Genomic DNA, 17860 nt, shown 5'->3' with positions numbered 1-17860 from the left:
TTATTTTTTAATTTTTTCAATCAGTCTAAAGTTTTACTTCTTTATAGGCGAGGATTTACTTTACCAGAGGCCCTTGACATGGCATTTGTTGATGACATTGGTACCAATTCATTGTGGCCCTTGGAACCGGATAACAAAACGAGATTCTTTTACACTAACTTAACACACCTTTATAAAAGTTGGGTCAAGCCTATATCTATAAAAACCTATGCAAGATATAATTAAGATATAGAATTTTTTACCAACGCTCCCTTACAGATATAACCAACAAAGATGAGTATTTGGGAATTAAACAGGGATTAATTAAATAAAACGTAAAAGGTAGAATTACAACAAGCATTTTTAATTAAATAGAAAATATTAGACGTACCAAATCTATAAAGAATTCCGCCATATCCTTCTGTTCAGCTGTATTAAGCGGTTGGTGATCCATGGAATACACTTTACAGAAGCTTCTAGGATTGTAAGCCTTTCTTTCACTTTCCAATAAATAAGCAAACATTCTTTGTAATTCTTTAAGAGTGGGTTCGTGTTTCGCTTGATCCGTATCAGCAGCCAAGATAGATGCTCTGGTTTGTGGCATCATGTAGAGGTGTTGCATACAAGAGGCCATGTAACAAGTAGCTCCTAAGTTTGTTAAACCTATAAAATAATAAGATCTAATTAGAGGAAAGTAGTTTATATTGATATTCAATTAAAAGTTAATTTTTCTTAAAAACAGCGTATAGTAAAAACTAAAAGGTATTTATTACAATTTGCAATATTTTCAACGGTGATTCTGCTATCTTGTTTTATATTTTATGTGTTTTCAGTCCTGTTTAACGGAATGAATCCTTCCTTGTTTTTATAAAATAAACAAGTAATTCCTAATATACTTTGCCTCAAAGTGACTAGTCTGTACAGGGTAAGATATGCAATGCTAACCTTATGGGGATTTCTTCAAGACGTTGCCTGTTTTATGCAGTGAGCGATGGCGTTCTCTATTGTCTATCTTTCAAAATAAACGGAATAAACCAGGAGTTCTCAACAAGTCTTCACGTACAATTTTATGTGAATTACAAATATCGTTTGCTAATAATTTTACATAATACTATAAATTATTTGTTTCTAATAGTAACTTATCAACTTTTATCTTTTATTAGTAGCAGTAGTATAATAAAATGTGCATTAAATAAACATTTGTTTCAAAGTTTAAAATAATTCCAGTAATTTCTACTAACTGCCAAATTTAATATGTTATTTATGTCCCTGCGGTGCTAATTACTGCCATAATGTGTAAGGAATTTGTAATTTTGGATGATATCAACTGCAAATACGTTCTTTTAAGTTATTCAGTAATTAAGAAGCAATTAGAGTAATTCTTGTACAGAATGTTTAAAAGCTTGATACATCCAGGGCCTTAATTAGTCTTTATTTGTTCTTCGGAGCGCGTAAACATATTCGAGTTACGATTATTTGTACCATCTTGGATGTACTGTTACTGTTTTGTTATTATTATTTGCTGGTGGCTGATGTTATGATTTGCTGTTGACAATTATTGTTATTTTCTGTTGTTGGCTATTGTTATATTTGACGCCGAATTTTTAACGCAAAATGGAAGAAATTGTTCAATGGAAACGTGGAAAAGCTCTGAAACTTTCAGAGAAGCAGATACTAATGAATATTATTAATTATCATCTTAATCAGGATAACAACGATTCTGTATAAAGTGTAATTAGGAAAGTGTGAGAAATGAGTGGTGTTTGCGAAAAGACTCTGTTTTGCATACGACAGGAATATTCATCACCTGCTGGATTACAATCTCCAAAGGGCAGGTTCAAGAAGCGAAAAGTTGGTAATTCTCGTGACAACAAGTACGATGAAGGTGTCAGGGGCCAAATTCGTAGAATAGTTCATAAATTTTTTCGTGACAACATACCACCAACAATAAACACCATATTAGCTGTTGTAAATGTTGAATAAACTTTGCCCAACTTTTCACGGGCCACGCTAGGAAAGAATAGGAATATGAAATTATGTATAACATCATTGAAAGCTATAATCAAACGCTAATTAATAAAACAATGGTGACTGAATAACTTTAATTTTAAAACTGTTGCCTATAATACACTGCCTACATAAAAACTATTCTATAATTAAAAAATAGTTCTCGCGAGTTAGTTTTTACAATTATTTCCCTAAATATAATTACATAATTTAGAGGTCACCATTGAATCGCATTCGTCTCTCGTCGTAGAACCCTTCACAGTCTATACTTTCGAAATGATAACGAGAAAATCTAATATTCGAGTTTAAGAGGTGTAATCCTCGTTTTGTTTGCGGAACTTTTTAATTTATCAATGCAATATTTTAAATAACTTAGTTAAACAGTAACATTACAATGAACTAATAACTAGTGAGATATAGTAGACTTACCAACATAGCCACATTCCGATCTTCCATCTTCATGAGGCCAGTAATCCCACGGATAAGGAGAGTTCGGTCCTGGTTGATGCTGCTTTAATAATTTCTCATGTAATAAAGCATAATTTTCTGGAGATCCCTTCACTAATTCAACCAACAAATCGAAAGCGGCGGTTCTTGATCTCGGCGACTTGCATTTAGGTACGTGTCTAAGCTTTGGGCTGGGCAGCGCAAACAGGAAATCAAAGACCTGTTGGGCAAAAATATACATAAATGAATCAAAAACTATCGATCATAAAACTGAAAACGGAGACAACTATAAAAACTTAAGCAGGTGTCCAGTAAAATTGGACGTTTACCCATTAGAAAAAATATGTTTGTTTCGACAAAAAGAGAAAATTTCATTATTATTTAATAAACAAATTAGTGGATTATTGCAGAATCTGTTTAATCTGTTATATCGTAAAATATTTATGGCTAAAACTTTTTTATTGTTAATATAATGCTGTCTATTATTACGGATTTCGATAGAACAACTCTTGAGGATCATCTCCATATAAAATTATGCTACTTTATACAGTGTTTTACGAGATCACCAATTCTATTTTCAAACAGTGTTCGATTGGACACCCTGTATCTTTTATAAATAATATAATTGCAAACATTTTGTTTAGTACAAACTTTTTAATATTTTCTATTTTGATGAAACATGTGGATAAAAGATTATTTAATATACAAGGTAATTCAAACGCGAACGTAAAAATTTCTTTCTTAAATGGACCAAGCGAGTAGTAGCTGGAGAAATATGAATTCAGATGATACATTCAATACATCTGATGACAATCGGAAAAGAAATAGAGAAGAAGAGGAACTTCTATTTGGTCGCAGTTAAAAAGTTCAAAGAAGTCCAGTTAAAAGTCACAGCGATGAAAACAAAATAGATCAAATACTAAATATGATAAAAAGTTTATATATACCAAAGACGCTCGATGATATTCAGATAAGGCTCCAGGTTGGCCATTCTAGAGTATTAATTCCTATTTCCCCTCAAGTAATTTCTTACGATTTTTAATTCATATTCATTTAATTGATATTTATTATTATTATGCATAAAGTCAAAATTGTCTCAATAAATGAACCAAATGGAACTAGTGCGTGTACTTTTTTTTTGTTCAGTGTACCTTCATGTAGCATGGTAAAGCTAAATATTATGTTTTTATGGAATTAAACCACAATTATTGATTGTGATTGTGATGAAAATCACATTTTTAATTAACTATTGGAAACCAAATTTCTTCTTCATTTGGAGCTATTTCTGAAAGTCTAGGTAAAATCTCTTCTTGTAAATTGTAAATTCTCCTCTAAAACATTTTTGAATTTAAATTTTCCTCATAGAAAAATGGTCCAATAATATTGCGTTTAAATATTTCTAACCAGACATTTATTTTTCGACGATATTGGGTATGGCTTTCAATAATATCCTCAGGCTTTCCTGTCGAACAAATCCTTTAATTTTGAACATTTGGTTTAGTATTAAATGTAAATGTACATTCATCACTAAACAAAATGTTTTTTTTTAAATTGTCTGTCTGCATTAGCCCTCTCTAAAATTTCATAACAAAAATCCCGCTCATCACTCAACATCTCCTTCTCTTAGTTCTTGATGACATTGAAATTTGAACGGAAATTATTCATTTTCAAAATTTTTAAGTCCGCGGAATTATGAATATTAAACTGGTCTGCAATGTCCGAGAACTTATTTTAGGATTTTCTACAACTGCTGTTAATACATTTATTTAATTTTGATTTTCTAAATTTCTTGGTACCTCAGCAATATTGTTTGTACAGGTCCAATTAGAAATCACGGTCCCAGTATTTTCAAAATTTTGTAAAATCCTTTGAATTGTTTAATGACTAAATAAAGAACTGACAATTCGCGCACTATTACCTGAATAAAACATTTTTATTATTGCTACTTTCTCCTCAACTGAATACATTTTTAATCAAATTTATGGTTTTTTAAACAATAAATCACAAAATAAAAATTTTGGCAATTCAAATATTGTCAAATATCAGAAACATCAATATGACCAAACGCAACATGTCATACACATTCTTGCACGGCGTGTGGCGTGACTTTAAGGGGTGGCATGAAAAATTTATTATATTCTTGCAAAATTTTGGAATACGTTTAATTCGTAGAACAATTTTAACATTTGTTTTCGATACATATTTCAGTCCTCTACAAATAGTTTTTCTTGACTTTTGGTGTAAAATAATTAGGGAAGAAGGAATTCAACAATTTAGAATTTTCCACTGCGTTTCCTACCTACTGCTACCTTTTTGAAACACCCTATATACATATATATATATATATATATATATATATATATATATATATATATATATATATATATATATATATATATATATATATATATATATATATATATTCACTTACCTCACACAACACTTCTTGTCCTATTTTACTCGTCTGAAAGGCAGGCTTGTGTTTCAATAAATTCGTAACCAAATTCAACAATCCTATTAATCCATCATCGTCCACTGTATGGTGCCTTGCTTCGAGATAATCTCTTGCTATAATGGCCTTTGCGATTTTCTCCGTTAATCCATTGATGTCCACGACACAATTTTGAGGATCATCGAGACTGTCTTTTACCAACTCGTCCGGCAAACTGTCTACTAGTCTGGATACCAGCCAGAAGTAATCACGGCACGCCGGGCCGTAAGGTTCTTTTCCTTCTTCGGGAGCTTGCAAAGCCTAAAAAATATAATTTAAAAACGTCGACATTTAACATAGTACGAACTAATTGAAATTTGAAATAATCTTAAATCTATCTCAATATTTTACAAATTTTCGTTTGGAACTTACTTCTAATTTCTGTGGTCTCATACCCTCTGCTTTTTCCATATACATTAATAATTGGGATAGCATAGGAGCTATTAAACTATTTTCAATGGGTTCGCGATTAGATGATACTCCTAAACACAACCGGTATATAGCTGAACATACTTCACGCCTTACAGCTGGCTCTGGATCTTCCAAAACCTAAAAATAAGGCAGTACATCGATTACCGTATAACTGCTGTTTTATATTATAAAATGCTCGTGAACGATTTAAGGTACTAAACTCCATTCGCTTAGCTCGGACACATTTTGACAGATTCATTGTCGGAAACCTACAACACAACAATTCCTACTTCTCAGTATTAATAGCTCAAGTATGCTACTATTGCAGACTTCTTTCTTTAAAAAAAAGAAAAATTATTCTAAATATTGGAATTCTAAATTGGTATACTAAACCAATCAAATTTTGGGTAGTATATATTTAAAAAATATATTTTAGTTGTTATAATTTAACATAACTATTTATTATATGGTGCAGATAAATAAATATTGATTGTCGGTAATTAGCAAAGTTCTATTTTATTTACTATTTAGTTTGTTTACTATTAATATTGGCTATGAGTACCTGTGCTTGGTTGTATAGTAATTTCCACCCACTTTTAGTCTGTCAAAAAGAAACTAACTTCGCAAAAAAATAATTACTAAATTCACTAGACAGTTCGGACTGGGAATAGCGAACCGAGTATAGTAGACTTTTGGTCTTTGAAAAAATTAAAAGATTTATTTTTCAACCCCTTATACCTTTAGAAATGACCTGCACAAATATTATAAAGAAATTTGAATTCTAAGTAACTCAAAAACCAAGTAACCAATCTGCGCATGGCAAAAATCTGTGAGGTGAGCTTCTTACACAATCCTTCAATATGGTGCGACCAGTTACCTATAGTAACATCTAGTAACTTTACTGGTTCAGATGGTTTAATCCAACCATCGGAACTAAATACTATTGTCTGGGTTTTCTGCTCGTTTAACTTAAGTTTGTTACACGTTAAACCAGGATTTAGATTTTTCTAATATTTCCTGACTGTACAGTTTTACCTCTACATAATAAGGTTGTGTCATTTGCAAAAAGAACACAGTTGGTGTTTTCCAACGCACTTGGTAAATCATTTATATATATCAAGAATAGCAGAGGTCCCAAAACTGATCCTTGTGGTACTCCGGTTGAAACTGGTAGAGGATTAGATTCTTGATTATTAAATGCAACAATCTGTGTTCTTCCTGTAAGATATGATTTTAAAAAGTCGTATATGGTACCCCTTATTCCAATAGTACTTCAATTTTATCAATAGTGTTTGAATATCCACACAATCAAAAGCTTTTGTAAGCTCACATTAATCCATTAGTAGGTTCACCTGCATTAAGACCGTGAACAATATGTTCTATTACTTCTAATAAAGCTTTAGTTGTTGAGTATTTTTTTTCTAAAACCAAATTGACAGTTGTATATAATTGATTTGTTATTAAAATAATTTGTTATACGATCTTTAATTAAGATTTCAAAAAGTTTACTTATTATTGGTATTATGGTAATAGGTCTGTAATTGTCTGGAGCATTTTTTTTTCCTTTTTTATGAAGTGGAATTACTTTTGATATTTGGAATACATCAGGTCAGTAACCCTCGTTAATACATTTGCTAAATATTATTGTGAGTGGTTCAATAATTATATCTAGAGATCTCTTAATAATTTTACTGTTAAAACCATAGTAGTCAACACATGAGCAATTTTTTAATTTGTGTATGCATTCTTTCACATCAGATGCTACTATTGGGGCCATAAAGAACAAACTAGACCTTCTGGTAGCCTGCTAAGATAGTAGTTTATGTCATGCTCAGAGTTTCCTATTGATTTCGATATAATATCTGCTATATATATGCTTTCGATATAATATTTATTCATATAGGTTTTATTTCATATTTACAGTATATAATTGTGATAAATATCATTATGATTGATACGGTTTTGTTGTTGTAGTATCTGATATTTAAACGAAAAAACTTACCAATCTCTGCAACCATTCGGAAAAATTAGTAGACTGAAACAAATCAACTCTAGCTTCCTCGCAACAATGCAACCAAGACACCAACAAAGCCAGAGCGTAATGAACTACTTGCGCTCTACCCCAAAAACCAGTTTTATAACGGTTCACATCATTGGGTCGCGATGCTTCTTCTAAAATACTAGTAATCTGCGCCATCATAGACTTTTTGTCCATTAAGGCTAAAAAACAAGCATTCAAATCGGGAATTATTATTTTTTCGTTACGAGGCTTGATATTTTCTTGGTGTACAGATTCGACTCCTAAATGGCACAGGATTTTTAAGAGAGATGCCAGACAGTCTTGTTGCCAGTCCGAACAATCTCCTCCTTCTCTTTGAAGAATACCTGAAATTATATTTATAATGAATTCAAGATATTACAAATATTACAGCATAAGTGTAATTATTTTTTTCATTGAAAATCATACTAAACCGAAGCAGAACATAACCTTTTTTACAGTAATTTACACTAAATTTGAAAACCGTAACACAGATCACAGTAATTTTTGTTTACTTCATATTATTACCTCATATTTCATCACATCAGATAAACCTGATATTATTCTCTGTCTGGTCAATTTTCAAGTATTTCTCAAGTTCTAAAGTCTGTGGACACCCTTTAGAATCTTCTACAATATGTTGTAATTGAAAATTCTATAATCTTAAAGACATGTTTGCAAAGTATACATATAGAAACAAACTTTATTTTGAGAACGTCAAATCGTAACTGTCATGTCGTTAAGAGAAACTTCATTGACGGATAAAATGTCGGCTGACGTTAATTAAATGTCAAATTCATAGCCTACTCATAAAGTTTTTTTTTTTCATGGCTAGACTTATAAAACACTTTAGAAGAGCACAGTAAAATTAAATAATAAAGATACTCACCAGACATAAAAATATCAAACAGGTGGCTTAATCCACCATGCTTTACAAATTTTCTAGTCCATGATTCTTCCTCACCATCCCCTTCATCGGCATATTTCCCTCGGTACATTTTGGCGCTTAAAGATTCGACAATGTACAACGAATACATTAATTTTTGAGCACTTGAAGGATCTAATAATTCTGGAAGAGGAATATCCAAGTATTTGAAACCACGAAGAAGTTTGGGACTGGTTGGTAATAAGCTAAGAATATCCCATACTCTCCTGCTGAGAACTTGGGCTCTCGTATGTGGTAATTGGCACTAGATAGTTGTGATAATAAATTTGTTGATTAATATTGAACATATTTTCAGAAAATACCAACTTACCCCTCCTTTAATTTGAATTTTCATCGAACTAAGTGTGTGCATTAAAGAAAATAGCTGCTCAAAGTAATTTGGTTGTAGTAGAAGTAACGTTGGTAAACATTCCCGAGGAGGAGGCGGGTGTAAAGATGGTGCATCCATAAACTCTCGTTTTTTCATATTCCTTGACATGCCTATCGATATATAAACGATCTAAAAATAAATAATATGAATGTAAATATTTTTTTAACCAATTTCATATGCCGTAAGATAGAGTACCTGGTTATCCTTAAATCCCATTTCTGCTAAAGTTTTTTCATCGCAGTCAATTGTAACTTCCTGACCTTGAGTGATTATCCTGATCCATGTTTCACCAGATTTTGTTCTATTTTCTTGTGAATCCCCCTTCATCTGAAACAGAAAATGTATTGAAATAAAATAGAGATTTATACTTCTTTCTGATGAAGTACCATCTACCTAATCAAAGGCTGTTTGTTTATATGTGGCTAGTCATTCTTACTATCTTTTATGGAAATAATACCAGATAGACAAGGAAAATAAAAGTTTCGGCTTCAGATTGGATGACATTGATGTTTTTATTTTTTTCCTATTTATGTAGTATTAATTATACAAGCTGCTATAAAATGGACTGTGTAGTTTGAAAACAATGTAAAGGGTTGTTGAGTTAAATCAACTCAAAAAATTCACAACATATTGCCGAAAAATATTATAAAAAAACAAGGCTGCTATAAGAAGATAAAATTCTATTATGGGTGGAAGTTTTTTGAAGAAATTACAGATACATGGATGTATAAGAAAAAAAATAATATCCCAATTAGACATGGCTAATTGAAAGTTCTAAATAATCACTTATGGAAATGTTTCCAAAGTCTCTCACTAATAATAGAGGATATGTGATAACAGTTTTGGCTCCCAAAAGTTTGTATCGTTAAAAAGCATTACTCAAACTAAACGATCGCAAAGGAATACTAGTTCATGATATAATTAGTGGAAATATAGTAGTAATTAGTATTCATCAAAATATACTATTGAATATCCATGTATGGTTTTTATATGACAGATGGGCATCCCTCCATATACTAGGTGTGGCTATTGAACAACGGGACTGACACAGTAAAACATTTTATTGTGATTCCTATTTTATTATCGTCTTCCATACACACCTATAATGTTCAATGCTAACAGTTTATTGTTCGAAACAGTGCCGAAAGTATTCGCTCAGCTCCCCCAGGACGCAGGTCGTTTTCTCTTCTGCAGCTTTAACTGACGCAATATTACACCGTACTGACACCGTATTACCTTCAATGCAAATAAAGGTCGCACGGTGCAAGATCCGGTAAGTAAGGCGGATGGTGCGAGATTGGAATGCTGTGCTTGGCTAGAAATCCCTTGACAGATAGTGCGGAATTTGCAGAGTTTGGCGCATGCCTACTTCTCTTTTAGAAATATTGTTATTTACTAGTCACACTATAACTTATAAATTAAGAATTATGAAAAATTTTTCACTTTCATTTTATCTAATTCATATCGAAACAAAACAAAATTACTTACTTGTTGAAGTCCTTCACACCATTTGACAATTTCTGCCCTTAACTCAGCTATATAATCAGTGTTAAATAAATCCAAAAAACATCGTTCGGTAGAACTCCCAGATTGAACAACTAATCTAATAGGGGCACTGGGTCTATCTCCTAATGAGGCGGAATGGCTCCCAATACCTTTTCCTTCTAACGCCCACTTCCTTAGATGGAACGCATATCTAAGAAAAAAACATAAATTAAAAATATCGTTTTATAATACATACTGAACTATTATTATAAATCTAATTTATTGACTTTATTTATTATAAAATGTTCTACATTTTACAACACTTCATGAGTTTATTTACATACATTTATTTATTTAATCTACATAGAAAACACTTAAATATTAATTTATTGACACTTATATAATTTATTTAATACATTCACACCGGTTACAATTTAAATAGCCGCGCGAACAATTTATTAATCGGCACTGGTTTTCGACTGTACTTTTAAATCTCAAATCGTCCGTTTTATACCTGATTGTTTATCTAGAAAGTTCCGCCGGCTTCTTTAACCTTCGGTCGGGACGGAACGATATTATTCGATCCTCATCTGGAAAATTCGCTTGGTATTCAGCTAACAAGTTTTCTACAAATCTACTCTAAGCAAATCTACTCACAGTCATAATAAAAATTCTTACCTTCTTCGAAATGTCTCTATATGACTCTTCATTAACAACAACGCTCTCTGTATGCATAACAGAGAAGCTTCCTCTGTACCATTATTTCCAGCTGTCAAATCTTCCGAAGCTGCTTTCAGATGTGTCATACATTGCCATACAAACTGGTTTTCGTGTTGAAGGTTGGAACCCATGTAATAGCTGTTTATATATTGTATTGCGGCCATACTGACTTCTACAAAATACAAATTTCATTAATATTTCAATAGTAAGTGTAGATTTATTTTAATAATAAATCTAGAGTCGCTATACTGGGATCATAATATGCTAACAGACCAACCAGAAGCACATAATAGACCATACCTCATAATAATAATTAATAAACTATGAATTTTTTGTCAATATGTTTTCAATATATCAAAAACTACATTAAAACGAATTTTACAACAATAATAAGAAACTTCATTGGATATATAACTAAAATTAGCCAATTTAATAGAATTTATAATCCACAAACAGTTTACTCATTAATCACAATTCATTTTTAAGCATTTTAGACATTCCTAAATTGCATCTATGCCCTGCTTGTCGTCTTATCGAAGCTGGATTGATTTTAAACTTTAAATGCTCTTTAAAGAACCCCTTAAAAATAAGTCATCTTCTTCTTTACCTGCCATGAGATCACACCACCGCCTGATATTACGCAACCATGAGAGCTTGGGAGAGATAGTATTTAGGTATTCTAAATATGTGGCCGGTTTATTTTGTTTTCTTCCTCTTTATAATGTTTAAATAAAAAGTAATACAGTCGGTTTGTATTCATCATTCAAAGAAAATTTTCATTTGAGGTGTGCGATACCCACGATATCTTTAGGATCCTGCATCACAATTCGAATGCGTCCAATTTATTCAGCATTATGGTTTTTGATGTACATGTCTCGAAGCCGCATAATAATAGCATCTAAGGACCCTCTCACGAATCAATGTTACGGAGGATTGGTTTCCATATCATAAAGGCCTTCCATGGTAATTAAATTCTGGTTTTTATCCCTATATAAGAGTCACTATTCATATTCAACCAGTTGCCAAGGTATTTAAAATGGTTTATCGTTTTATCTCCTCTCCATCTAGCCAAAGCTCAAACTGATCTACATTCATCTTCCCAACGTCATCCACTTTATTTTTGAAATGTTAATTTTAAGGCCCCGTCGGCAACTTGCTACATTGACCAAGTTTTTCGAATTTTTCTAATCTTTTAAGTTCTTTGTGAGACTGGCTGTATTGTCTGCGTCTTTAATATTGTTAATTAGTTCCTCGCCTATTGTTACTCATTAGAAAAGCAGTTAGAAAACATAGAATGGCTATGAAATGAAAACGAAACTCGAAAGTTCTACAGAAATGTTAACAAGATGAGTATAGAGTTTAAGCCAAGAATAAGGAGCTGTAAGGATGGAGAAGGAAATATCCTAGGTGATACGGCCTCAATCTTGAATCGATGGGTTGAATTTTTCGACGCAAAATTTAACCATTATATCGAAGAAGCAGATAATACCGTAACAGATCTAAATGATTGGAATCTATTCAACCCACACGAAATCCAAAAACAATTCCACTCAAAAAATATCCAAAGAAAAACTAAAATTATTATGTAGAAAACACTGCTGAGGCCGGTCCTCACATACAGGGCAGAAACATGGACTCTAACGCAGAAGGATTTAAGACTTCTGGGAATATTCGAGCGTAAGATACTCCGCAAAATATTTGGAGCTATAAACGATCAAGGTCAGTGGCGCAAAAGATTTAATTTCGAATTATACCAATTCTTTAATGAACCAGATGTTGTAACGTTCATTAAAACACAGCGAAGGTGGGTCGGACACATAATACGAATGCCTGACAACATGATTGCAAAAAAGCTAACGACAGGAACACCTATAGGAAGAAGCAGCAGAGGCCGACCACGAATTAGGTGGCTAGATGGAGTTGAGACTGACTTAGGGATACGAGAGATCAGAAGATGGAAACCGAACAGAATGGCGACTAATCTTAGAGCAGGCCAGGATCCACAGAGGATTGTCGAGCCAAAGATGATGATTCTTACTCCTTCCTATCATCAAAGGCCTCCATATCTTCATAGTGATATCTAGCTTGTTCATTACAAGGACAATGCTAGCCAGATTTCTGATCTTGCTAGCCTCATATAAAGTTGTTACATTCCATGTAGCTATCCTATACCAATTCTTCATTTGCATCTTGTGCCTAGTGATGTTCTGTTTACAAGGGTTTGCTGGTTAACTAGATGGGAAGCACTGTGGTCTGATAGCGATTTGCCTCCCCTGTCGGATAACAAAAAAAAATCGCTTAAGATGGAGAAAACTGGTTTCTTTATCACGATAATGCACCAACAGACTCATCGAACCTTGAACAACAATTTTTGGTAAAACAATGTTACACAACTCAGCCAGTTTCCATACAGTTCTAACATAAAACTGTGTGATTTTTTCGTGTTTCGTAAACTAATAATGTCTTTTAAAAGACTAACACGAATCCGACGAAGGAACTGAAGATCATTACCAAACTTTAGGAATACATTTTTAAGCCTAATGGATATTGCTTCGAAGCATGTCATGAGTTAGAGGACGAATGACAAAAAACCGGATACTTTTGGAACGACCTTTTTGACTCTCTATTTACCTCTCACTAGTTAAACCATCCAGAAGAAGTAATGAAATGTTAAAAGATCATGAAAGATGTTTCCATCCACGTTTACTAACGGAACAGTGGATTAGTATCTTACCCTAAATTTCCGTGCCTAGTAAATCTTGCCAATTTTTGGCAAGATTTCTAAAGCCATATTGTCGAAGATCTTTTTAAATTTGTATAAATCAAAAAATGTATTATTAGTAAATATTAATTCAATAAACATGTTCTAAATATAAATAGGAAAAAATATAAAAATAGAAAAACTCATAACATACCTGTATTACTTGCTTTCAAAGCAATCTTCCACATGTGATCCATTCCAACGTTTTGATTTTCCTTTTTATTCTCAGAATCATTAACTAATACGTTATTTAAAGTACATAATTGCTGAAATAAACTAAGACAAATCATACTAAACTTCTCCGGAGCTAAACTTGGTAGATGATGAATATAGAGTCTGCGCAGTGCCTCCATTTTAAGTGCGTGTAGCTCCGTTGTTTTCGTTTGAGATAGTAACCAACTGAATAGTTCGTCTGAACATTCTGAGTCGTGAGCTAGACATTCCCATAATATATCTACTTGATCGGTAGTTAACCTAAAAAGTAAATGATAAAAGTCATATAATAAATAACATACAATTCCTAATATTAGTACTATAGAAAATGTCACACTGAGAGTGCAGTACGGGTAAGATACGGCAATGCTTTTCTTATGGAGAATAAACGCGCAGGGTAGTCGGTTTTCTCCAGCTGTTGATTGTTCATTGTCTCACAGGACCGGCTTGGATAAAATGCATCTGCCGGCAGTACGAGTAAAATATTTTATATCATGTATACGTATACAGTAGAATAAAAAGGCATTAATGAGTTATTGACAACGAAAACTATGAATTTTGCATATAAAACGTCAACATGAGATATACAATTGAATCATATTCATAAGAGTAACATTTGAACACCTCTTTACAAGAACAACATACAATAACTGTAGTTTTAATTTTTTTCAAAAAATAGAAAAAACCTACATAATTTCTAGGAAAGAATTTGGAAACTTGGAAATGATATTATTTATAGATATTATATATAATATTCAAATTTCCAATTCTTTCATAGAAATTAGATTTTTTTCTATTGTATGTAAAATATTAAAAATACAGTTATGTTGTTTCTATAAATAGGTCTTCATTTCTTTTGTAAAACTTCTGCTACAAATTACCATCATTAACATAATCACCTAAATATGGCCATAAACTTGTTTGTCATAATTAGTATTTGATAAACTCCAAGCTTTCCCTATTTCACCCCCTACCCATCCTTAGGGTGAAAGTGCTTTTGGAAAACGAAACTACACTTCAAAATTTAGTCCGAGTTTCAACAGAGAGCATGGAGTCCCATAAATTTAAATCCGGTGAATTATTTAACGGTTGCGCTAAACTCGTAGTTTTAAATGTGTTGTGTTTTTACCAAATACGGAACAACTTAATGTAAGTGCTGCTGTAAGACGTACTTCGTTGATGACTGGTGTTAGCGAAAGAAGCATTTACAATTTCAAAAAAGCAAAAGAACAGAGTGGAACGTTGAAATCGCCAACAAAACGTAAAAAACGAGTGTGTCAATCAAATTCTAGAATATTCACATATGACGAGGGTGTAAGAAGTATTCTACGGAGAATTGTTCATTGTGAATTTTTCATGAAAAATTTGCCGCCATTCTTAAAGCATATACATAACTTCATACAAGGTAATGAGAATATACAGCCGTTGTCTTTTTCTACTTTATACAGACTTCTGAAAGATATTGGATTTGTTTATAAGAAACGTGGCCGAAGAAGCATCATGGTGGAGCGACAGGATATTATTCATTGGCGCCATAAATATTTGAGAACTATACGACGTTTGCGAAAAGACCATTGCAATATCATATATTTGGACGAATCGTGGGTTAATGTTGGCCAATCTATAAATTACGAATGGTGCGATACTACGATACAAAACAGTCGTGATGCTTTTCTCAAAGGTTTAAGTACTGGCTTAAAAGCACCTACTAAACGAGGTCCACGATATGTTTTATTGCATGCAGGTTTTTTAGGAGGTTTCCTTCCTAGCACACAGCGTGTATTTCTGGCAAAGAAAAATGATGGCGACTATCACGATGAAATGGATGCCGCATATTTTGAGTCGTGGTTTAAGGAGACATTAATATCAAATTTACCAAATAATGGTCGCAGGAATGTCATTGTAATGGACAATGCATCGTACCACTCCCGTAAAGAGAGATTCCCTAACAATTCCTGGAATAAAGCTGCAATCAAGGAATGGCTAGTGGAAAAAGACATTTTTTTCGAGGAGTGTTATTTGAAATCCGAGCTATTAGAAGCAGCGCGTGCTTTTAAAGATCCATACGATAAGTATCATCTTGATGAGTATGCTTCATAACACAATGTTTATATTTTAAGGCTTCCTCCATATCACTGCGAATTGAATCCTATAGAAATGGTGTGGAACCAAGTTAAGCGATATGTAGGTACCCATAATACCACTTTTAAAAACGACGAGGTACGTCAGTTGATCGACGACGGTTTCGCACGCGTCACAGAGCAAAATTGGCGCAATTATGTCACTTATGTTGTTAAGAAAACGAAAACTGAGATGTGGACTGCGGACAACCTGCAAGATGACATAGACCAATTGATAATACACGCGAACACAGGGGAGAGTAGTGAAAGCGAATCCGACATCTCGGATGTAGAGGACGACTTTAGTATAATTAATTGAATATCTGTGAGTAACCTTGATTATTTTACACTGTATAACCAATAAAATGCATTTACCAGTCCAATCAGAGTATGGGCTTTTCGGATATTGGGCTGGGTGCACGGAAATCGAGTTCCCGGAGGTTCCACCCTGTATATTTATAGCTATCAAGAAATGTAATTTAAAATATATTTGTTAGTTTAATAAAGTTATAATATTACTATATATTATAGTAATAGTTAAATAACTTACACTATAAACCTTATACCTGCTCATCTGGTCAAGTGTAGGCAAGGAAAACCATTATCCCATATGGAATAACACAAGGTTTTGCTGAAAACTACCAGGTTGCTATGCCAAGGAACTAGGTAAATTTATGTTGTGTGTAAAAAAATGCGAGACTGCATTATGTTTTAACAAGGACAAAAACTGCACTTCAGATTTCCACAAAAAAAAAATTTCATAGTAGGTGTTAAAATTTCGCAGTGATGCAAGTGCGCAACTTGTTTTTTTAATAACATCGCCAGGATTAAAAAATGTGCAAAGCTTTTTCGATATTCCCGTTCCTGATAATTTTTCACATATTTACAAAAGAAAAAGTTTTTATTGGATATTGGGCTGGGTGCACGGAAATCGAGTTACCGGAGGTTCCACCCGGTATATTTATAGCTATCATGAAATGTAATTTAAAATACATTTGTTAGTTTAATAAAGTATACAGTTTTATAATAAAATTCTCGCTAAAAACTTAAGGTCTTTTTATTCAAATTCATGCCTCTTATTTGGCTACTTGAAGGCAATCATTTTATCAATATATTATTTTATAATAAACAACAGAGCCCGGCGTAGAGATCTGGGTACGGTTCTGTGACTACCACTTGGACCTGTTTGTATTGCCAAGCACAAGGCGTGAAATCCGGCAATTGTGCATTCCTATATTAGCCGTACTGCACTCTCGGTGTGACATTTTCTATAGTACTACAGATTTCCACAGTTTTCACTGTATTCCGTTACTCAACCATTCTCTAGGTCTCTCTATCCTGCAGATTTGCATCTGACAATTTCTTTGATCTTTGATATCTTCTTCTCCTTCTCGAGGTGATTATTCTTCTAGGCATTGTCATTTTTGTCATATTGTCATTTTCGTTTTTCATGTAACAGTTTTGTTCCATAACAACGAGTTCAGGTTTCTTATCCGTTTCATGTGTCACTTAAGGGCCGCTTTCTCATATGGAATTCAACTCAAGTTTAACCTGAACTTTTAGTGAACGATAGTTAAAAATCAAAATCGTCTTTCTCAATTCCCGTTCAACCAATTTTGACGATTTTAACTGCGTTCAATCCGAACCCTAGAATTCGAGCGTTCAGAACCCAGTTCTGAATTAATTTAAAGATTACGCATGCGTAGTGTTATTGCGATTTGACATTGACAATCAAATAATATAACCTATTATTATCGATGTGTTTTGGTTAACATAACCAATATATTAACTTCATTTTATTATTTGTCATGTCCGTTTTCTTACATTCTAAATAGTCCTTATATTTAAAAACTAAATCTAATAAAACTTTTT

At 32.8% G+C, this 17860-nt stretch overlaps 1 protein-coding gene across 2 annotated transcripts in view; it reads right to left on the bottom strand.

Moving 5' to 3' along the window:
- puf (ubiquitinyl hydrolase 1 puf) overlaps nt 1-17860 on the bottom strand; it is a 129554-nt gene that overhangs the window by 65025 nt on the left and 46669 nt on the right. For both annotated transcript variants that reach the window (XM_072531762.1, XM_072531763.1), the window contains exons 13-23: nt 13810-14129; nt 10853-11066; nt 10178-10385; nt 8885-9016; nt 8630-8818; nt 8263-8563; nt 7338-7720; nt 5297-5473; nt 4865-5185; nt 2416-2653; nt 371-642 (exon numbers count right to left, since the gene is read on the bottom strand). In XM_072531762.1, coding sequence (XP_072387863.1) covers nt 371-642; nt 2416-2653; nt 4865-5185; nt 5297-5473; nt 7338-7720; nt 8263-8563; nt 8630-8818; nt 8885-9016; nt 10178-10385; nt 10853-11066; nt 13810-14129 — 2755 coding nt within the window. The remainder of the gene's footprint in view (nt 1-370; nt 643-2415; nt 2654-4864; nt 5186-5296; nt 5474-7337; nt 7721-8262; nt 8564-8629; nt 8819-8884; nt 9017-10177; nt 10386-10852; nt 11067-13809; nt 14130-17860) is intronic.

The sequence above is a fragment of the Diabrotica undecimpunctata genome, chromosome 5 (genome assembly GCF_040954645.1).
Source record: "Diabrotica undecimpunctata isolate CICGRU chromosome 5, icDiaUnde3, whole genome shotgun sequence".
In the NCBI taxonomy this organism is placed as follows: Eukaryota; Metazoa; Arthropoda; class Insecta; order Coleoptera; family Chrysomelidae; genus Diabrotica; species Diabrotica undecimpunctata.
This window is presented reverse-complemented; position numbering and strand designations above follow the sequence as displayed.